At 37.8% G+C, this 24092-nt stretch overlaps 1 protein-coding gene across 2 annotated transcripts in view; it reads right to left on the bottom strand.

Annotated features, from left to right (window-relative positions):
• DIAPH2 (diaphanous related formin 2) overlaps positions 1-24092 on the bottom strand; it is a 5354951-nt gene that overhangs the window by 510938 nt on the left and 4819921 nt on the right. For both annotated transcript variants that reach the window (XM_044057628.1, XM_044057629.1), the window contains exon 26: positions 1471-1566. In XM_044057628.1, the coding sequence (XP_043913563.1) occupies positions 1471-1566 (96 nt within the window). The remainder of the gene's footprint in view (positions 1-1470; positions 1567-24092) is intronic.

Here is a 24092-nt window from a genome sequence, read left to right as displayed (position 1 = left end):
TAACATGTATAACATGTAATGGCATATCATCAAACGTGTAAATGTTATAGTTTAATCTGTTAATCTTATGGTATAACTATGAGATGTAGTTTTTATTTCTATAGTTATTATTTATATAGTGTAGGTATTTATATAGTGTTTATTTTGCCATTCTGTATTTTTAGGCTATACAGGTAAGTGATATAGACATTATGTGTATATTCTTTACGGTGATAGTGATACAGTGGGGTTAGGAAATTAACATTTTCCCACTGTAGTGCGATCTTGGAGTTGGTATATTTAATTTATGGGGGTGTAGGGGGTAGAGCCCCCCACATGAGGGATGCAGGGGGGCTTGCCCCCCTGCAGAAATGTAGGAAAAAGTGTTTTTGCTAGTTTGGTGTTATTATATGTGGAGGGGATGTTATTTTCATGTGATTTGTAGTGTTTGATGCTGTGATGCACAATTTAGATGTTACGAAATTCGATGTTATAGGTTTCAGATGTTTTGAAGGGGAACCAAATATATATATATATATATATATATATATATATATATATGTATATACATACAGACAGACACACACACACACATATATATATATATATATATATATATATATATATATATATATATATACACACACACATACATGAAAGTTCCAAACAGTTAAAATATGGCCATTTACTTTGATTAGACCATTTTACAGCAGTATAAAATGAGCATTGTTTAGTACTATAAACCATACAGCCTGAATGGAAGAAATAGATGCGAATGTGTGGTATATGGACTTTTGTGAATCTGTCAGAAATGGGGACAGCATTCCGATTAGTTTTTTTTCCTTCTTTTTCTTTTTAGATTGACTGGAAATTCACAAGACTGCCGGAGCCACCTTTGGTGGCCCACTAATGATAACACACTTCTCTGTAATTGCTCTTACATATAACACAAAAAATCGAGGACTCCTTCATCCTTATTCATTTGCAGTACAAGCAGGAAGTCTAATGGTTTCCAGTGGGGCAGCAGCATATTACTGTCATTAGGGAGGCCATCTGTGGTTTAGGGCTTCATGCACACGAAATTTAAATTGCTGCTTTGTAGAATCTCATTAATTGCAGTATGTGGTTTCAGAGTACTTTAAATAATCCCTAAAAGTGTACCAAATAACTGTGCGCAAGATATATATATATATATATATATATATATATATATATATATATATATATATTTTGCTGCTGTTTTAAGCACAGGAAGACAGGTATCATTTCTGTTGAAATTAATTTTTGACTCTATAGTTTCTTGGAAAATGAAAGAAACATGTTTGAATCATCACTTAAGATAACATGCTTTTGCAGGACTTTCTAGAAAAATTCAAATCCAACCAAAATGGCTTCTTTATACAGCTTCTATTGTGCATTCTAGCTATGTATAAAAACGTAACATACTTCTCTCAGCAGTTCATACTAAGCACATTTTATAATATGACTTACCGGGAATCTTTGGTTTTTGTTTCTTGCGATCCCTAAATGCAGCACCTGATTGTAAAAGTCCTATAAGATTATCCATCACTCCTGTCTCATCTCCATCTTCAAAAAAAAGAAAAAAAAAGTTTAATCAACACGTATTACAATTACAGTTATGGGAAAAAAACAACTTGTATCAAAATATAAATGTATTTTACTTATTTTGGCTTACTTATTTTCAGTTTGATAAGCAGGTGAATGAAATGGTCACCAGACCCTTTTCAGCCACAACTCAGGAAGAGAGAGAGAGAGTCAACCGACTAACTGAGGTGACATTTACACAGTCAAAGATACAGCTGCTGCTAACAATTACAACACAAATATGTACAGTCTCAAGAGAAAAAAATTCCATGATAATTGGTATTCAACTTAGTTTTCTAAGAAGGAGAATGTACAGGTACATGGTTAATTAATTAGTGTTATTTAATTTACAGGTGTACTTATTTATTTACAAAATGTAAATAAATAAACATACCTGAAACTGAAATGAACTATTTTAATTTGAAGTTTTAACAGTTTCAAGGTCACATTAAAGGCACTATATCTGTTACAATTTTATATTACATGGGGGACAAGTTCCAGACTCTCTGTGACATCAGTTATGGAGTGTTTTGTTCATTAATAATTGTGTGTTCAGTATGAAAATAAAAAAAAAGTAATTTGTTTCTTGTTAGGCTATCATGCATCTTTGTATCTATGACCAAAAGCAGAGTTACAATTTCTGTGGATGTAACGTAGGGATTAGAAGTTCTGCATACTGCAGTAACATGTGGTCTCTGCACTTATCTGATACCATCCAATAGCTGTTGCTGCTGTTTCTATTAAAAAACATGTTTTAATGCTGCAAAAACAAGGAAATGTGTACCATCAGACTAACAAGCAGGTAGACTGAAGTATTAAAATGAACACATCAATGAAATGTTATTGTCTTCACACCTACAATCTCTGACTTCATTAATAAAGAAAACAATTATTAGTCTCAAAATGTGAAGATAAGTATAACATATTTAAAATGTACTTCTTCATGCCCACAAAAATGCAACATGCTGTGCAAACAGTGAAGCAGGAAAAGCCAGGTGACTGCAGGTGCATTAGGGTACAACAGGCATCTTGTACATGTAGACCACATGTGGCCAGAGTCAATTTGTTCTCGCTCTGCAGATGACCTTATCACCTGATGTTAGTCAGCAATCATCACATCCATCAAACCTGACATGGCAGATTCAATGTCATAACCTTAAACCCAAAACATCGTCTTTAGTACCGCAAAGACAACATATGTGCTGCCTAGAAAACTCAAGAGACTTGGTGATACTACAGAAGAGTGGCATGGGGTATGTCTCAGCAAGTCCACTACAGAAAAAGTGTACTCATTCAAATGTCTATGAACAGCTCAGATTGCACCCTCTTATTTTAATTTTGTGGCCATCATAAACTACAAAACAAATCAGCTCATATATGGAAAGCATCCATGTTTCTCAAGCCAGACGCTCAAGAAGCAAACGCCAAAGATGTCTCACTCTTAAGATGTGAACACAAAGTTTGGTAAACAAAATTTAAAGACTGACATTACAAGCATTAGAGAGAGAACAACAATGTCAGACTTTAAAAGTGGCCATTAACTACCAATCACAGAAAGTGTGAACCAGTTACAATGCATCCTATCTATTCCAATCCTGGCCAAAAAAACGATTACTCAATAACGCCATTAAATCTTGACAGGAATCTTCTCTATTTTATTTTTTATAACTTTTTGTCTTACATTGTTTAATGCTGCTTTAGTAGTTTTACTGCTCTGTGCTCTTGGCAGCAAATACTTAAATATATCTGAATTATGATCCTGAATTCAACAGCCACTGCTCATAACCTAGAAGGAATCTGCATTGACCATCCTGAATCTGAGGTCTGACTGTAACCTGGAGTCTCTGTTCTATTTGCTCTTCCAAGGAGGCAAAGGATTGTCATCCATCTTGTACTGGGAACATGAGCTGCTTCCCTTTCATAATAGCATGATGCAAACCATAACAACGTTTGCTAAAGAAGGAGAACACCAGCCCATATATATGTGTGTGTGTGTGTGTGTGTGTGTGTGTGTGTGTGTATATATATATATATATATATATATATATATATATGTATATATATATGTATATATATATATATATATATATATATATGTATATTATTTATTTTACATTTGTTAACTGGGATAGTCCATCTGGGTCTGAACCCATTTTCAGTGGAGGCCCGGGGAGAAAATCTCCATAAAACAGCAATTACATAGGCAAAAAATCAAATAAAAGAGTAAATAACAGTGATAATTTGAAGTACTTATAAATATACATTAACATCTTAGCTGTAACATCGAATATATAGGATAAAAATAATATATATATATATATATATATATATATATATATATATATATATATATATAATAAAAATAATATAAATTGATACAAAAACAACATCAAATAGATTGGATGGAAGAGTTAAATCATTGAGGGAAAATAAGGAGACAAAAGGGTAAATTAGTCGGGGTTAGCTAATGTGGCTAGGTAAGAGGTGGGGGTTAGAGGAAAATATCAGACAAGAAAGAAAATAGGGGGATAAGGATAGTGATAAGGTATACAGGGAAGAGATTACCCTGGATTGATACAGGAGCAGATGTAGTGGCTATATAAGTAGTCCTTTAGTTTTTTTCTTGAATTGAGTTATGTCAGTGATGTTTACAATACGTTGGGGGATAGAATTCCAAATTATGGAAATATAGTGGGGAAAAAAGGGAACCCCCAGCCCGGTTATTACTTTTAGAGACTGCAGGAGAGTTTTATGTGTAAATCGGACAAGACTGTTATTATAGGGTTTGAGTACTTGTTGTAATGCTGGGATTTTGTCAGGCTGATTTACTAAATGGTGAGTAAAAATAAATTGAGTATAGGTTAGGTAATGGGGGAGTTCTAACCAGTTTAATTGTTGTAGGGAGGAACAGTGGTGTGATCTTTGAGGGGAGTCAGTGGCAAATTTGGCTATTTTATTATAACAGTATTCAAGTTTGGAAAGTTCAGTTTTGCTAAGTGAAGTAAAGATGGGAGAGGCATAGAACAGAGAAGAAAGAAGATGAGTCCTAGTAATGTCTAATCTGGATTGATTTGCAAGAAATGGTTTGATGCGGTAGAGCAAGGCGAGTTTGATATGAGATTTTTTGATATAGTGAGATAGATGAATATCGTATTTCAATTTATTATCAATGATAACATCTAATAACTTAATTTGTGAGGTGGTGTTTATGATTGTATTGTTAGAGGAAAGTGAGGTTATTTGTACGGGCGGTTTAGTGGAGTGAAAACGGATAAGCTTGGTTTTATTAAGATTTAGTATAAGGTTAGCTTTGGAAAGCCAATATTCCACTTGAAGAAAGGACTGTTGTCTGATTTCTTGTAGAAGTGGGAGGGATGATACTTTACATATGAGAGCAGGGTCGTCTGCATATTGAATGACTGATGCTAGTAAAGTGAATTTATTTAACTGGTTAGCGAATATATTGAACAATAAGGGTCCTAGTATAGAACCTTGTGGGACGCCAGTATTAACAGGGAGTAGAGATGATAACTCTTCTTTCCACCTAACAGCTTGTTGCCATTTGGATAGGTAACCATGGAACCAAAGTAGGGTAGAGGGACTAATGTTTAAGCTGGCTACTTCTAACAGTAGCTTTTGATGCAAAACTGTATTAAGGGGCCTTAGAGAGGTCTAAAAAGATAGCAGAGACAAGGCTGTTTTGGTTTCTGTACTGATTTATAATGTTAATAAAACTGAGGATGGCAGTTGTAGTGCCATGTTGAGTGTGAGAGAGGAGTTTGTTGGTTAGATGGTGATTTAGGAGTTGGGTATGAACGCATCTTTCAAGTACTTTTGAGAGAGGAGAAAGGATGGCAATAGGCCTATAGTTAGTGAGTTCGGTAGAGTTCCCACCTTTATGAAGGGGAGTGATGTAGGAGATTTTCCAAAGGACTGGAACATAGTTTTCAGCAATAGAGTGATTGATAATGATGGATATGGAGTATGCAATGCTCTCTGCAGCAAGTCTGAGAAATTCAGTTACTAGATTATCTACAGCAAGACTAGTAGGTTTGAGTTTTTTGAGAGATTTACAAATGAAATGAGTTGGTATGGGTTGTAAGGAGAAGGAATTTGTGAAATGATTAATAGTAGTAGGAACCTTAAGTGGTATATTTTGGTTATGTGTGGTAAAAGAAAGTATTGAATTTATAAAGAGGTAGACTGAGCTATCCTCTAAGGAGGGAGTGGTAGGGGTAGGGGAGCTATTATTACCTGGTTGAAGGAGCTTACCAATTGTAGACCAGAATATTTTGGGATTGTTATGGTACTTTTTTGAGCAGTGATGTAATACGATTTTTTATCTGCTTTTATTTAAGATTAAGCTTTATTTTTACGGTGTTTATATTGAGCTAAGGAATCCTGGTTTCTGTGACTATGCCAGTGGACCCACACCTTATACGTTTGTTTTAAAAGATTTTTGGTATTTTGATAACCATAGTGAGTGATGCATTTTTATTCAAGCAGTTTGACAAGGGGCTAAACTTATTTATTTATTTATTTAAATTTGTTGACCGGGAGTGTCCGACTGGACGTAGGTCCATTTTCAGCGGAGGCCCGGGGAGGAAAGCTCCACAGATAAAATAAACAGACAGTATATGCATTGGATTACATAGTGAATAACAATTTACATAGCAATTACTTACAACATATTTACAGATGAAGAACATAGTACATCAGTAGACAACTAGAATCTTTATCTGTGAAGTGCATACCAGACATTAAAAAATGTTACAAGAAGAACACGTTCGTGCTGTATAATAAGTACTGGCTTATGAGCATCTGAGCTTGCTATAATCAAGGTAGTTAGTGGAGTGGAAAGAAAGGTAGTGGTTGGATGGGGTGGATGATATTAGAGTGGGAGTTGCAAGGGCATAGCCAGCATGTTTTAGTTGCTTTTAGTAAAGTTTTGAAGTGGGTGCATGATGGTATGGAGGTAATTGTGGGTGGGAGTGAGTTCCATAATTTGGCTATGGTGCAAGAGAATATTGCTTCACCAGCAGAGTTATTGGCTTTAGTGATCTGTAAGTGATTTTTGCTGCTGGATCTTAGTGGTCTGGTGGTGCGATAGGGTTGGAGTAGATTCTGGAGGGATGGGATATTTAGTGGATGATTTACTAGTTTGTGGGCGAGTGAGAGTTGATACCACTGAAGGAGGTGAGGGAGTTCAAGCCAGCCCAGTTCAGCAAGTGAGAGACAGTGGTGACTACGGTAGGATGCCCCTGTGGCGAATTTGGCAATTTTGTTGTAGCAGGTCTCTAGCTTGTTTAGATCACATTGCCTTAGGTTGGTAAATATTGGAGAGGCATAAAGTAGGGTGGAGATAAGGTGGGCATTTGCTATTGAAATCTTTGCTGCTTTGGTGAGAAATTCTTATTTCTGTATAATGCTCCTATTTTTTTGTGGACTTTTTTTTATAGTCATGGATATGTGAATGTCAAATTTTAGTTTATTGTCTATTTCCACTCCTAGCAATTTGGTGTGTTCAGTTGGGTATATAGTGGTGTTGTCTTTTGCCGTGATGTTAAAGTGAGAGTTGTTTTGAGTATGTTTGGTGGGTTGGAAGATGAGTAGTTTAGTTTTGTTTGGGTTGAGTATTAATCGGGCATCGGATAACCATGTTTCAACAGAGGAAAAGGCTTCCTGTGTGACTTTTTGCAGTTTTGGTAGGGACTGGGCTGAGCAGATGATGTGAACGTGCCATGTTTGGTGGCAGAGGCTAGATTATTGGTGTAAACAGAGAAGAGTAGGGGTCCAAGGATGGATCCTTGGGGAACCCCTATGGAGACAGGTAGTTGGGGAGATATGTCATTCTGCCATACAACGGATTGTTGGCGGTCAGACAGGTAACTCTGAAACCAGTTGGTGACCGATTGTGAGAAGGATAGGTTATTGAGGACAGAGATAAGTTGTTTGTGTGGGACCATGTCAAATGCTTTAGATAGGTCTAGGAAAGTAGCAGAGGAGAGCTAGCCATTGTTTTTATGCTGAAGGATAGTGTTAGTAAAGGAGAGTAAGGCAGTGGTGGTGCTATGGTTTGGTCGGAAACCATGCTGAGTACTGGAAAGGAGGTTGTTAGTAAGGAGGTAGTCTGAGACCTGAGAGTGTATGCATCTCTCCAGTATTTTGGAGAGTGGAGAGAGAATAGCTATGGGGCGGTAACTGGTTAGTTCTGTGGAGGGTCCGCGTTGTGGAGGGGAATTATATGTGATACTTTCTACAGTGTGGGAACATAACTTTCTGACAGAGATCGGTTAATCAAGATGGATACTGGGTAGGCCAGAGCATCAGCTGCGATTTGTAGGTATTCACTTGGGAGGCTGTCTGCTGCTAATTTGGTGGGTTTAAGTTTAGTTAAGAGTTTTTTTATGTTGGAGGTAGATACAGGAGAAAAAGAGAAGGCAGTAGGGAGATTACTAGTTGAAGGTGTGGGTTGGAGGGGAGGGGGTTGTGTTGTTTAGTTAGTGATAGTATGGTTTGGGTGAAGTGTGTGTTGAATGAGGTAGCAATATTTTCTGAGGAGTGAGGGATGTTAGGAGGAGGGGTACTGACTTTACCTGGGTGGAGGATGAAGTTTATGGAGGACCAGAATTGTTTGGGGCTGTGTTGTGAGGAGACTAGGGCAGACTGGTAGTATTGGGATTTGTCCTGTTTTATTAACTTTTTGACTTTTTGATTGCGTAGTTCTAAGAATTTCTGTCTAGCTGAGGGGGTTTTGGTTTTGTGCCAGTGCTCCCAGGCTTTATCCCGGTTTCTCATTTCTGACTTAGTGGTTTTCTGTAGCCATGGGGAGGGTTGTGCTTTGGTTCTGGAGAATCTTATGGGGTCATGGTAATTAAGGATGTTCAGGAAGGTAGTATTAAAAAATTCAACTGCATCATCTAGACTGAGGTACTTTAGAGGATGCCAGTTACATTCTTTGAGGGATGAGATGAATGTGAGTGGGTTAAAGTTTAGTTTTTACGATTTGACGGTAGATGACAGGTTTAGCTTGGTATAGGTATTTTTTGAGTAGGAATGTTGGGGAGTGATCACTGAGGCTATCCGATAAGCAGCCTGTTATATATGACTGGGGGCTCTTACTGACTAGTATCCAATCCAGGGTAGTGTGCTTGGTGGAGTTTTTATTTATCCTGGTTGGTGACTGGACTAGTTGAGTGAAGCCATGAAGGTGTAAATGATGGGTTGGATTGTTGCCAGAACAGGATTGCCAGTCAATACTGAAATCATCTAAGATGATAGTTTCTTGGGGGAGATGGTGGGTAGACCAGCTGAGGAGGTTTTCTAGTGGAGGGATGTTTTGGCCAGGTGGGAAGTAGCATCCAATTATGTTGATGGTTTTGTTTTGGTTAATTTTGAGGTTGGTATATATTATTTCTTCATTGCCTATTTGTGGAGCTGATGATTTTAAGATCTGGATGTTTAGATGCTGTTGAAATATTATAGCTACACCACCTCCTTTTTTGTTTAGCCGGTCTACTCTTAGTATGCCGTAACCTGTAGGGAGTATTTGCTCACTGGTAATGTGAGGTTTTAGCCAGGTTTCTGTCAGGATGACTATATCTGGGGAGTACAAGTCTATGGTGGCATGGAGTTCATGGACTTTGTTGAATATACTTCTAGACAGAACTTCTATACTAAACCGTCTAGGATTTGAAGGAAAGCAGTGTTTAAGTGTAGAAGTGCAGTATCTAATGGCAATGTTTTTAGGGGAGACCAATCTATTTGTTTAAGTAGATAGTTGAATGTGTGGATATTGAAGTTTCTTTTATTACAAATTAGTCGGAAGACTGATTGCCTAGGTGGACTAAGATTATGTCTAAGCCGAAAAGTTGGAAGATGGTCACTAATGTTGTTTGGGAGACAACCTGCTTGGAGAAAAGGAGATTTGTTAGTGAGAATCCAATCCAGAATAGAGTTTCTATTAGATCCTTTATCTATTCTAGTGGGATATTGTATAAGCTGGTAGAAGCCATGTAAGTTAATACAGTTTGGAGAATTATTTGTGTCATAGGTGGACCAATCTATATTGAGGTCTCCCATTATGATAACTTCCTGATGGTAGGTTAAGGAAAGCCAGTGAAGAATATCTTCAACTGTAGTAGAATATATATATATATATATATATATATATATATATATATATATAGAGAGAGAGAGAGATGTATAAGATATAGCTGTGTATGTATACATCTATATATATGTGTGTGTGTGTGTGTGTGTGTGTGTGTGTGTATCTTTACACATGCTGCCAAGAGTATTACACACACCTTGTCCATTGTTTAAGGCATCTCTTCCTGATCTCACCCATACCTGCTGCTTTATTATTATGGAAATTGCACTGTACAGGTGTCCACCAGAAGCTGACACAGTTACCAATGTAAAAGGCGTCACACCACCAGGTAGTTACAACTCCTTACTTCCACTTCAGTGACAGATATATTGAACACGTCCACTTGTGCTCTGTGCACCCGACCTTCCTCCAAACCCAGTCGGTCATCCTGGACAGTATTCCAAACATGCTGCTCTTTCCCTAACAGTTTGCCTCGTCCATGGCTGTCCAGCTTATCCAAGCCTGGTGAACCCATCTCACCACTAAGTGGTTATCAGTTCAAAGCCCTTCTTTTCCCAGAAGTGTCACAGAGAAAATATCGACCCTCTTAGTCATTACCTTGTCACAGTGGAAGGGCACAGGTGCCCCATGAAGTTTAGAGGTATGTGGAACCTTTTGTTCATGGTAGATCCTCCCTTAGTGAATAATCTCAGGTAAGGGATGACTGGCAAAGAGTGACTGACATGGATACCCTCATTACACTCCTGGACAAAACAAGATAAGAGTCTGAAAAGACTAGGGCTACTGAAACTCAAACATGGAGCTAGGCATGCAGGTAAGGTCCTCTGGCAAGTCTTTGGTGGCTAGGCTACCCATGTAACTTGGGTGAGCTGTGCCTGAATTATTTTTGTAGAGTTAGCATTTACTGTCATGACCTATTAGGAGAACATTAGAAGTACATAAACAGACCATACAAACCCAACATCTCTCAAGAGGACCAGTTTCTCAAATTTAATTCTTTTATATAAAAGGTTCCTGCACCCAGTGTGAGAAGTGCTTTGCTTCTGCTGATTAGACAAAATTACATATAGAGTTATTGCTCACTTTATAAAAATAGTTACAATACATTATTATTATTATTAATTTTTTATAGTTTTCAATTACTTCACCTCAAGCATCAGCATTCATTTACGATGCTGCAAAATCTTTGTGGCTCCATAAAGCCATGTCGGTACTGTACGTCTGCACAGTGGCACTCATCAGTTATCCCCCTTCCAACAGCTTCCACTTGAGACTGCTGTCCCTTCATTCTGCCCTACTTATGGCTCTGTACGTAGATACATGAATGATGACAAAAAGGGTCTCCAGATCCTCCAATCCTCAGTACCACGGTGACACAAATGTTAATACAAAGCACAACTGGAAAGAAACAAAGCAAATGTATAGTGTGTGTGTGTGTGTGTGTGTGTGTGTGTGTGTGTGTGTGTGTGTGTGTGTGTGTGTGTGTGTGTGTGTGTGTGTGTGTCTCTGAAAGTGAAAGAGAATGAAAGAAATGTTAACCAAATTGATTGTTGTAGAATTGCGTTGAAGGCCTTTTTCATTGAATTCCTGGGAAGAGACAGTTTCTCAGTAGTATAAAGCAGGCAAATGGAAAGTAAAGGAATCAAACTCACGGCTACAGGGGGAAGCTCTGGCAGCTTACAGTCTTTCGTCTCTGTGCTCAACTGCCAGACTAGCTGGTGAAATACATTAACAGGAGAATTTGTTCAAAGGGTATATTATCAATTTAATTTCCTGTGTTTCATTTTTATTGCAATTTGTTAGCCAGAGTACAGCACTGGTCCCAATGGTCCTATTTCAGTCTCAGAAATAAAACCTGATCCAGATAATAAACACTGACAATTTCCAAGATGATATTTAAAGTATACAGATAAAATGTTTTTATTTGATGATCACCATCTGTTGTAGAAGGAAGAAGGTTTCTTTATAAAAAAAAAAAAAAAAATTGCTTCACTAACAGAGCAACTATAAAACATAACACTCAAACACTACCGGGTGAGCCCTTAACAAAAAGCACTGGTGACCAAATAAAAGCAAGAAAACCTGAGCTACAAAAATGAGACTATACAATATTTACTTTCATATGTTGTTTTAACTTTTTATAACTATCAAGATTTATAAACACGCTTCCACACATTAATAAAGGAAGATGGTTCTTTAAAAGAAATGAGTAATTCAAGAAGAAACTGTTTGAGGACCAGCAAAACAGTGGTTCTTCATTCCTTTACCCAATGGCTGCTATAACTCAAATTTGTTTTTTTTTTCTTCCAGAGTAACAAATGCAAATGGAAATGGTTCTGGCTGTCGTGGGGTAAAAAAATTATGTCTGGCGCTCTTTATGGTAAGTGCTTACACTGAAGGACATCAACAAAGGGTCAAAACAACAGTATTGTCAAATAAACACTTCAATGGAGACTCAGAGTAAATATTAGGACCCAGAAATACGTGAGGGTGCCTTTAGCAATCATCTTTCCTATGATGCAGAACATGATTACTTTGTGAATATTAATAACACTGCTAGCCACTATGGAGTACTGTGCAAAAAAACAATCACTTAGCCTTTTATATTTCTTTAAAAGTAAAGTAGGTGGACAGGCCAGATAGACAATGTCTGGGTCCAGCACCAGTGATAACAGAGCTTTAACTTCATGACTGCCCTTAGCTCTTTGCAGGTTATGCCATGTTATTATTTCCTACTAATATTACTTCAGAATAATGCTGCCTGACTTCTAAAATTGAATTCAGTTGGCTAAGCAAGACATATAGTCTACCATGTACTGCTTTAAATTGTGCTGTGTGTTTTCTCTCTACCTGCAATTGAGATTCTATGTTTCAAGAGGCCATTACAGTAATGCAGTAAAAATACTGAATTCTTGACTTGCGTCCTGGAATAGTTCTTAAATGGAGTTTCAGATGCTATTATATACTAATGAATGCATATCTGTCTTCCTTCTTGTGTTGTATTACTCCTGAAGGTAAATATATTTCACATTTAATTCTAAAAACAGTAACTTAATTTAGTTCACCCCATTGCAAAATTAAATGCAAGACCTTGGGTAGAGAAGCCAGAGAGGCACAAATCATGTTTTGAAAGCACTATTCATCTGTTTGTTCTGCAGATTATAAATTTTATGGTCCTTGTACAGTTACAACACTTTTAAACACAGCAAGCCAATAATGTTCTAGCCTTTCACCGAAAACAAGCAGACACTCAAGCACACAATGTCATAGGTAAAAAGTACAAAATATGTTCATACCAGGAGATATTGAGGAGACATTTAAAAATCATCTAATTAAAAAAAATGTTCTAACATTTTCTGATGCAGTCAAATATGAATTCAAGCAATGCATACATTCTGAATTCTGACATTCGGTATACAGCTTTTAACAGCAGTATGACAAAAGACTAAAATGCCAAAATGGAAGATCCCAGCAGCAAAAGAAAAATGAAAGCCCCACCCCCCCCCCACACCCAAAAAGAAAAATGATAAAGTTAAATCTATAACCAGATAAATGGGTGGGGTCCAAACTCTCCGTCAGTTACAAACTCCTAGTCAAACATTCCGAATCCAAGGTAATAACATAAATGCAGAGCACTACTCTGTTTTTGGTCCCGATTCTTGCTGAGATGTCAATCAACCAAATGAGGGTGATTGCCCTTCTAAATCTACCCACACTACATTTTTCCTTGCAGTCTCCCACTCATACCTCTAGCATATATAATCACTACTACTTATATGACCTTATGTAGGTATGCAAAGTTATACTACATCTATTTTGGCCTTTCTCCTACTAATCACCACTTGACTTTTCTTCAGTCTCAGTCTCCCTTCTTACCACAAGATTTGTTAAACTTGTAAATATGTTCTCTTCTCAATACAGTTCAATAGTTTTCTGAGCATGTGTTACTTTTTTGGCCTATTTCTACTGTTACCACTCAATTACTTTTGACTTAGTGTATTTTTACTGTTCGATATGCAGACTTATGTAAATCTACTACTTTGTTTGCTAATGTATGCAAAACTACTTGACTTTTCTTCCTAGATCTCTGCAGAATTAAGTTTTTATGATCTAGCTGGGCTTTCCTGGAAGAAAATGAAGATAAATAAATGAATGAATGATATTTATCGGCTAGACTCTATCAGCTGGGGTTGGGAGGGTGGGCCTAATGGTTAAGGTGTTTGCCTTACAAACACAAAGTGCAGGGTTCGAGTCTCACAAGGGATAATTGTCTAAGCTTACAATGGCTCACAAGGGCAGTTAGCCTAGTACTAACCTATGAACCTAAGAATACTGTGTACAGTACAAGAGATGTGAGTAAGTTTGGCATAACATAATGGTTAAGGTCTTTGCTTACAGGCACAAGGTACTTGGGTTATTGACTACTCTTAAAAATGCCCTTTCAGGACAGTTAGCCTATTATTCACCTTTTAACAATTCCGTCTTTGCTACCCTCATAGTTTGTCTCTTTTAACCTTCGTTTCTGACATTAAGGTGTTAATATACCTTAAGAATCTTATTCACTTCATTGGACATTTTGTGCGACATTATGCATATCTGACTGAGGAAATGGGTGGTAACTGACATCTCTATAGAATCAGTTACATTAACAGGCATAGTTGTTCTTTGAAATTCAACTTTTCCCAAACCATTTAAGAAATAAAACAAGAAATCACATTTTAAACAGAAAATAAACTAACTATGCTAGACAAGAATGTAACTTCTGTAATTCATTCGGCCCTAATTAATTCTTGGGTCATGATGAAGCCCCACAGGCTTGTAACATGATGCTAGGCCTTATTACATGCATCAGAAACACATAGGAGTGATTACTGTTACTGGTTATAGGAAAAGGAAACCGGCTGAGGTCCTACACACAAAGTAGTTTAAAATGTTAGGCCTTTGCTTCTCAATAATTTGAATATGGACTGTATTTGCAATTTTCAAAAAAAAAAATGCAAAACCTGCCAAGTATAACATGCCCAAGCACGTTTTCAACAAACTGTATCTACATTAGACAAGGACAAATTATTTTATGTGGGCAAGGGCAACCATGTCCATATGAGGGGGTTTCACTCCTCAAACACTTGGCTAATTAATATTATATAATTTAATAGCTCTGAAGTTGCCACAACTAGAGGAGAGAAACACTGAGTGGCGGCATCGTAAGAATTAACAGAAAATGTAAACACTTTCAGCACTCTTGGTCTACTTCCTTCCAATTACTTCTGCTTTCCATAAAACTGACCAGGAATTCTGCTGCCTTGAACTACCTGTGCTGTTTATTAGAACTTAAATCTCCTGATACACCAGCCTTCTGTTACTGATTTTTATGGAAACACGTTTTCAGATAGCACAACAACTTTCCTGTGACTTGCCAGCACCAATGACAGCTTGCATTCCAGGCAGATGATTCTTCATCTGACTGTTGCATAGTGTCTATGCTTATAACAGCTATTCTCACCACCTGACTCATAACACAGAGTATATGTCTCTTTCCATACTTAGGTGGGTGGTGCCTCCTAACAGCAGTATGTGGCAGGAGGCCACACCAAAAAGACATGGACAGAGCAGTCTCATGGGCTTAAAGCTTTGTCCTTCTACTCAGTGTTATACAGACTCCTGAGGTATGACATCTACTTAGCTTTCAATTTTATATACAGTCCAGCACTCTCTGAACTATGTCACCTAAGCAGAACATGTGGTAAAGCGCTACTCTAGAGACCTAGATCTACACTACCACACCATGACATGACAGATTTCTAACCCACTGTATCACTCATTTCCAGAACTGGCTACCCTTACCAATACAGCAGGATCATTCTTTAGCAACCGCTAATATGAGTCCAGATGACTGAATGAGTGACTGCACAGTTACACCAGGGTGATGTGGAGAAAGTATGCTTAACGGAGGAAACTATTAGTCCCCCACAAGTACAGGTAATGTGGGCAAGCTTCCTGAGGGTCTCCTTTGGCCATATGCTTAGTAAGATCCTATGCACATTTGGCCATTAGTGTGTGTGCAAGGCTATTTTTTCGTTAACTAAGCAATCACAAAACATAACTAAAACTAGGATAAATACTGAAATTCTATTTTGGAGGTTATATGGTTAAATTCAGCCAATTTGTGGCTCAGAAAATATCTGTAGTGCATGAGGTTACTATTGCATGATTAGTTGGGCACTGAAAGTATTTTCCAGTGTTCACTTAAAAGCCCCAATAAGCCCCAATCCCTTAGGCGTGTACATGTATGGACAAGCACGCATGCACATAATCACACAAACACACATACCAACATCAGCAGTAAATTTGTTTTCAGATGAAAATATGGAAACACAAATGAAAAAAAAAATAGAAATACTAACATCAGAAAATGTATGCATACTACACAAATTGTGTTTTTATTTCTTCCTAGGTGTTTAATATTACAGCTTCTCTACCGTTACTTTTTACTTAGTGCAGTACAACATGAAGTCCTTTTACATTTGTTAGAAAACTTCACAAAATCTGACTCATGTAACACTTTGGACTTGGGAGTATGGAAATATATGCCACTGCATATTGTATACCGACTGTCCGTTAAAGCAACTGAAATGTCAAAATTTCCTGTCACAGTACAATACCTATGTTGGCTAGCATTTATGGGGAGACGACTTCTTAAATTACTAGGTCTGATCCTGTGTGTGAAGCTAGAGGTATCAAACATTCATTCCATGAGCACATATCTTCCACTTAAGTTATTGAATTGTGAACATAACATCATCAAAAGGTGTTTCTTTAAGCCCAAGTAACCGATTAGAGCGTGGAGGAGATTGATCTTTTTTCATACATTAGCTCAGATGTAGAAACATACAGTGAGGAGGTACAGGTACAGTCATGAGTATGAACATTCGGCATCACAATTGCTCTTGTTAAGACGTCTTTCTTTAAGTCAGCTTGATGAAGAATGTTTCAAAGCTGCTGTCTTGCAGGAGTCTTTATTTCTTTCTTTTTTTGCTAAGGGGATATCCTAATAATCTGAGGCCAATTTTTAGACAGGCTCATGAAGTACAACTGGAAAACAGAAACATGGCAACAATGATGGAGGAGAGAAAAAAAAAACAAAATACAGCCGGGTCAGAAGTGCGCAAATATTTTAAAAAGTGTAGTTTTACAAAATGTAGAAGTTGTTGCTTCACTTTAAAAAAAATGACAAGTCTGTACCTCGCTGAACTCTTTGGAGGTACTATCACAGAAAAATGATAATGAAGGTGCAAAGTCTGGAACTGGTGTTTCTATCAAGAGTAGTTATAAAATATTGACTGCAAAAAGCGATCTAAAATAAGCAAGAAATCAGCTATGCGCAAACTTGGTTTTGCTTGTATCGCAGAACATTGCACAGAAGGTGAAGAGAAAGATAGAACTGCCTACATTTTGTTAAAAGAGAGTAATGCAGATAGGCTTTCTCAAAACGTCTTGGACATACAGGTTGCCATTATGTAAGAATTAATGAAAATACAGTAAGCCAACAAACGACTGACATGGTATAAAATGGAACAAGTGCTGTGGCAGTTGTGATACCTGGGAAAATGATGGCACAGTTAGAAGGAGACACTTGTTTTTTAAAGGAAATAACTTTTCCAAGACTATGTTGAAGACTGCAGCTAGTGAAAGAAATTAAGGAATATAGGTGATGGAAAATTAAATAAAGTGTAACTGTTCCCTATTGTCGGAAAGTGATTTTCTCAGAAAGCTTGCAAGTCCTTAGTAATGTAAATTTGGTGATGGATAAATGAAGACTTCTCCTAAATGTAAAAAAAACAATGAAGAAGAAATGGAACATTCCAGTCCTAAATCTACAAATTCTTTGAACTCAGCGGACAGGTTAGATAAGTGGGAGGCACAACTCAGTGAAGAGAGTATGTAAGTGGGAGGGACACACTGGACAAGATGAAAAGGGAAGTATGTTCAAGTGCTCTTTGGCTAGTAGACAATGTCCAGTAAGGATAGAAATGCCCAAATGAGTGTAAATATCCTTGTTCATTCACTGAGCACAGTGTGTGTGTGTGTGTATATATATATATATATATATATATATATATATATATATATATATATATATATATATATTATAGAGAGAGAGAGAGAAAGAAAGAGAAACACAGACATGCACACACTTTTTCTGTCTCCCCAGGGAAGTCAAATCTAAATGGAGGAACTAGGCTAGAAGCTTTTCCTGCTGTATAAATTTTGGAAGATGTCTCACAAGCCACAGAAGAAAAAAAGAGCTGATAAGTGTTTTTAATACATACCTGTGCGTAGCTAAATCTGATACAGGACTATAAGTACTGATTTGCTTGACCATCAGGGGCATTGGGTGCTGATTTGTCTAAGCATGGGCTAAACTCTCTGCTATTTTTATAACGGCCTCGGGGCCAACAGCCTAGTAACCTGCTATGATCCTCTGTAAAGAAGATGTGAAAGGATGGGCTACAATTTGTTGTAAAGAACTGGAATTTATTTTTATTTTGAGTACCCTAATTGTTACAAAGTTAGTTTTCTGTTTCCCATGAAAATAAAACTACCTACCTTCTGATAAAGCCATTTTGAATATTACTTTGGTGGACAATGTTGACAGAAAACCAGTTTCAGACACACTGCCATTTATGTGAAGTGGCATGGAAAGTGAATTGGCTGAGTTGCATGGTCTTCTACAATAGGCATTATTTGTTCTTTACCACTCCTGCAAGTCTGTACTTGTGTCTGTAAAATGTCCTACCACACTTTTACTTTTAAAATGTTTCTTTGCCTCAAGTTTCCTTTACAATACCAAGCAAGTCTTGGCAATACCTGCTTTGTAACAGTTCAAGTGCAGTGAATTCAGGTGAGACTTTGTACACTTGCCTCACATTATACTACTTTCCTTAACAAAGACATTAAATCTTTGTTAAAAGCAATCAAATAACCCATCTGTGTGGTCCTAATCAGCCTTACCTTAAACAGCTGACAAAGTTCATGCATTACGCTGGAGCTGAATGGGGTGCCTTGTGCTGTACGAATTTCTATGAGAATCCATCTAAAAAGTAGTGCTACTGTTTTAAATATTGACCTAGCATTAATTCTTTGTAAGGGTACTGCCTCAGGGAATTTTGTTGCATAATTAAGTATTATCATTATGTGCTGGTAATGCATGCTCATTTTCATAAGTAGATTTAATTAATTAATTTATTTACTGACATTTGATTACCAGGAAAGTCTGATTGAGTAGAAACCCAATTTCACTGGAGGCCCAGGGAGAATTTTATTTGATCAAATGGTACTTCTACTAAAGGTAATGGTATCAAAGGACTCCTAAGGGCTGAGTTAGCTGCAGTCTTCTAACATTCTAGGCAAGCTGTACTAAAGTTAGAAATTATTTAATTTCTTGACGACACCAAACCAGTAAAACATATCTAAAATCCTGCTCTTTGTCTTATCTAACCATAAATGGCTACCTATAATGAACATTTTTTCCATCTATTAGTATTCTTAAAATGCTTTGTCACCTTAAGCCTGTTCCCTATCTGTAGTGCTTCTTCAATTAAAATGTAGAGCAAGACATTTCACAGTTGAAAGCACGGATGTGAAGTAGGGGTCTATTTATTTGCTTTCCTTTCTGTTGTGGTTAAATTCACTATTGCTGTACTTAGGACATCCATTCCCCCTGAGCCTTCTTAACATTCATATGACTTTTCTGTAGGTCATCCAGGTCAGTAGCCTGGCATGAGTTGAAAATCCCCTTCATCTAATGCAGCTTGTAAAAAACATGACTGAAAAGTAATGTTCTTCTGTTAAAGTTACTGGTAGTTTCCCCGTTTGTAATTCGGTTGTTTTATTTTTTAAACTACTTGCTTGGTGTTGTTTCTCTCTCTCTGACCGGCTCTGTGTAGCAGGAGGAGGCTTAAGACTCTATTCTAATTTTGATACTCACTAGTTTAAGGGAACTTCTAACTATAGGATCACTTCTTTCGGTGTCTGTACTGACATCTTTTCTTAGCTTACCTACTGGAGTTTATTGGTAAGACTCAGTGTCAGTCTTATCTAGCCCTAACGCTATCATTGACCTGGAAATCAAACCTTACTCACTTTTTAGGTCTCTAATTCCATACTGTTTTCTTTTCTGAGTCAATCTGTTTCTGACATCATCTCTGGTTGTATGCTCCCCATCCGCATTTTCAAAAGTTCACTGTATTAGAGAACTCTTGGCCAATTATCACATCATATGTTAAAAACTAAAGCTACTGTTTGGTTCAGTTTGCCTAAAACAGATTGCATTTCCATTTGGGTTACAGGGTACACTCTTCTGTACACACACACACACACACACACACACACACACACACACACACACACACACACACATGGGGCAGCCCATGCTATTGGACTGCAGGACTGCAGCCCCCCAGCTGTAGAAGAAAGAAGAAAAAAAACTAATAAAAGAAGAACAAAAATCACGGACCTTCGCGCATGTGCACTCGCAGCATTTCCGATATCCAGACTGCTGCTGAACCAGTCCAGAGCATGCGCAGAGCTCCGGACTGATTCAGCAGCAGTCCGGATTAGAAACACAGCCGTCAAGAGCATCCCAGAAGTCTATGCAGTTAGTTACAACTGCATAGACTGGAAAGGGATCGGACTGCAATGTCCACAGGCTGGCCTGCTCTCGCAGGAAGGAAGGATATCACCACGGGATTGGGGAGATTAGTGAGTGGATATATGGAGCTATACATCAATGGAAGGCCCTGGACCTATATAAGTGCATGTGTGTGTGTGTGTGTGTGTGTGTGTGTGTGTGTGTGTGTGCAGGAAGGATATCACCACGGGATTGGGGAGATTAGTGAGTGGATATATGGAGCTATACATCAATGGAAGGCCCTGGACCTATATAAGTGCATGTGTGTGTGTGTGTGTGTGTGTGTGTTTGCAGGAAGGATATCACCATGGGATTGGGGAGATTAGTGAGTGGACATCAATGGAAGGCCCTGGACCCATATAAGTGTGTGTGTGTGTGTGTGTGTGTGTGTGTGTGTGTGTGTGTGTGTGTGTGTGTGTGTGATAGAGAGAGAGAGAAATGCCCCAGTTGCTGTATACTGATGGCTAGAGAACACATTGTGGTGGGTAGATAATACCTCAGGCTTGAACCCTGTATCTTGGTTGCAAGTGGCAAGGGCCTGAATTCCCTACCCACCACCATTTGTAAAAAAAATTGCAGATTTTTGCCTCATATTTGTTCTGTTCTGTTCCTCATAAAATCTGAGGTTTCTGTATTTTTGTTACCTTTCACAGTCAGTAGTGTAGTGGTGCACTGGTAGTATTGTTGCCTGACAGCTATAGGTTCTCTGGTTTGGTTCTTGGCTGGGGTGCCTTCTGTGTGGAGTCTGCATGTTCTCCCATCTTACAAAGACCTATATCTGGAGTGTTTCTCCCTGGGCCTCTGCTGAAAATTGGCTTTTGTTCTAAGTCAGACTTTCCTAGTTAACAAATGTTAAATAAATAAAAATAAGAGGCATTTGAATTTCAGACTTCATATTCTTCAAAAAGTACATGGTAACACAAAACCTTTTATTCTAGCAATTTTCTAAGTTTATAACATGGGTATTTGAAATTTGTCCCTATTTTTGGGACTGTATTCCCCCATTGTTGGCTTCATCCAGTTTTTTTTGTGTTAAGGTTGAGAGCTATGGTGAGAACTGAATTCATTGAATATGTTTGGGGGCTGTATTCCCCCATTATTGGCTTTGTCTATGTGTTTTTTGCTAAGAAGTTGAGAGCTATGGTAAGAACTGAATTCACTGAATATGTTTGGAGGCTATATTACTCCATTATTGGCTTTGTTCAGGTATTTTGTACTAAGAGGTTGACAGCTATGGTGAGAATTGAATTCAGTAAATGGTAGCCATTTAAGTTTCAGTCTTCCTCTCTTTAACAAAGCAGATGATTTGGCATAGTGATATGTTGCTCTGACTGTTTTGCACAGGGTCCTGGGTTCAATACTTGGCAGCGAAATGTATGGTGGTAACACAGCATTTTATTCTAGCAACTTTCCAGCATTATACAAGCAATGTTTAAAATGTGTCCCTGGTTTTTGGTCTTTTGTCCCCCTCCCCCACCAATAAATGTTGGCTTTTTCCAGATTTCTTGTGCTGCAAAGTTCAGAGATACAGCTGAGTGTCAAGTAGACTTTACAAGAAGCTGAGAGGAGAGCTGCAGGGGAACAAATGTTTAGTGCTGCTTATGGTGAGTCAGCTCGCATTGTTAATAGCACATCAGGTAGTGTACCTGCTTTTGATGCAGAAGGCTGTAGGTTCTACTCCCACAGTAGGTAGATGCATTACTGATACTGTACTGTGTTGTAAAGGGGGTGGATACTGCAGTCCTTTTTGGCAAATATACCTAGTAATTATGAACCTGTTATCAGTTTGCCATCCATTCCCTATTGCAATATTACTAGCTTATCATTTTTTAATGCAACATAGGCAATTTATTCCTCAAGGGCAACAGGTACTTTATTTGTAGATGAAACAATGAAATATAAAGTTGCTTGCTAGGAGCAACCTCTTCATTAGTTAACAGATTTCTTTAATATGGAATTATTTAGATGACTTTTACTTCTTCAGAGATTGTGCATACTTACTGATACTGGTGGACTGTAGAAGTTTGAGTAGGCTTTTATGATGGAAATGTTCTGAACTGGGCAGTTTTTTCATTACTGGTGCATGCATTTTGTTTCATTGTTTACTGGAAAAATGTCCTGAATTAGGCAGTTTTGTCATTACTGGTGCATGCATTTTGTTTCATTGTTTACTAGAAAAATGTTCAAAACAATAAATTTAAAACGCCCTCTAACAACTGTACTGGATTGTACAAGGAATATAATTTAATACAATCAGGAAGGTGTATCAAATAGTACATGTATGTTTCATGTGCAAGGGGCCCATGATTTGAAAACAGCCCAAAGTTAATCTTAATCTGCCACTGGCAAAATGTATTTTCTATGAATGTGGGTTTCAATGCTGTTTCAGGTAATGTGAGTTTCAAGGGCAGAGAAGTTTTAATGCTAAATCTGTTTTCATTGTGAGACTGCATTGCTTTGTTTAGCAGATGTCTTATTGTTTGTGCTGTAAAATGCAAAATAAAACTTTCAAATGAAGCCCAAATCGGTGTAGAAGTAAAGCAGTATGCACATTAGTGTTTATGGTAAATGGGGTGAAATAGCCAAGTAATGGTTCATTGGAATGGCTGCAGGGGGGGGGCGGCTCCATTTGACCATGATTTTGTGAGGGGGAAGGGCGACAAACTCAAAGACAGCCCCGGCTGAACTATATCTCTCAAATGCCCAGACTTTCACAGAATTAATAGATTTTTGCTTCTTATTTTTGATTTGTTCCTCATAAAATTTGTGTTTTTTTCTGGCAAATCATTTAGGAATTAAGTCACTAAATAATGACAGACACTGAGTTTCAGACTTCATAACCTTCAGAAAAATGCATGCTAAAGCAAGACCTGTTATATTCTATCAACTGTCTCAGTTTATACAAGAGCAATTTTTAGTACTGGTTATATGTTCCCCCAATATATTTGGCCTTGTCCAGATTTCCTGCATTAACAGGTTGAGAGGTACGTGCAAATAAATTGCTTTATAGAATTAGACATATCCAAACCTCTCAACTGTCCTCGATTTGGGTCTATATTAGAACATTGAGGTTTCAAACCTTTGAATGTTCTACTATCGAACCCTATCTAGCGCAGCGAAAGCTTAAAATATCGAAGCAACAGAAACTCAAATTTTTTCCTAGGGAAAGAATTCGGTTGTCCGTTTCTGTTGCTTCGGTATTTTCAGAGCTGTGGTGGAAAGTTACGGGTCAGGTTCGGGTAAGTGTGTGATTGTGTGGATGTGAGGGTTAGGGCAGGTTAGGTGAGTTAGAGGTAGGGCCGCGGGTTAGGTATATGTGCGATTGTGTGGACGTGAGGGTTAGGGCAGGTTAGGTGAGTTAGAGTTAGGGAGCAGGTGAGGTGAGTGTGCGATAGTGACGGACCTTAGGGTTAGGGTTTGGGTTAAGGTAAGTGGATAGTTAGTGGTGTGTGTATAGTTTAGTTTAGGGTTAGGTGTAAGATTTTAGGTGTATGTGTGTGGATTGCTGTTTGTTTGGCATGCTTGTGTTGTAAGTGTTTTGGAACAGCAATTTTTTTTCCCTAGGAAAAAAAAAATCGCTGTTCTGACAGTTCAAGATTGTAAGCTTTCACTTACATAGGGTCGATTAATCACCGTTCGCTTTTTTAAGTGGTCGGTGATCTAATATAGACCCCTCGATTTTTGCTCAAAGTGTTGCTCTTCCCC

Source organism: Protopterus annectens, chromosome 15.part0, assembly GCF_019279795.1.
Source record: "Protopterus annectens isolate FY-2018-M chromosome 15.part0, PAN1.0, whole genome shotgun sequence".
Taxonomy (NCBI): domain Eukaryota; kingdom Metazoa; phylum Chordata; order Ceratodontiformes; family Protopteridae; genus Protopterus; species Protopterus annectens.
This window is presented reverse-complemented; position numbering and strand designations above follow the sequence as displayed.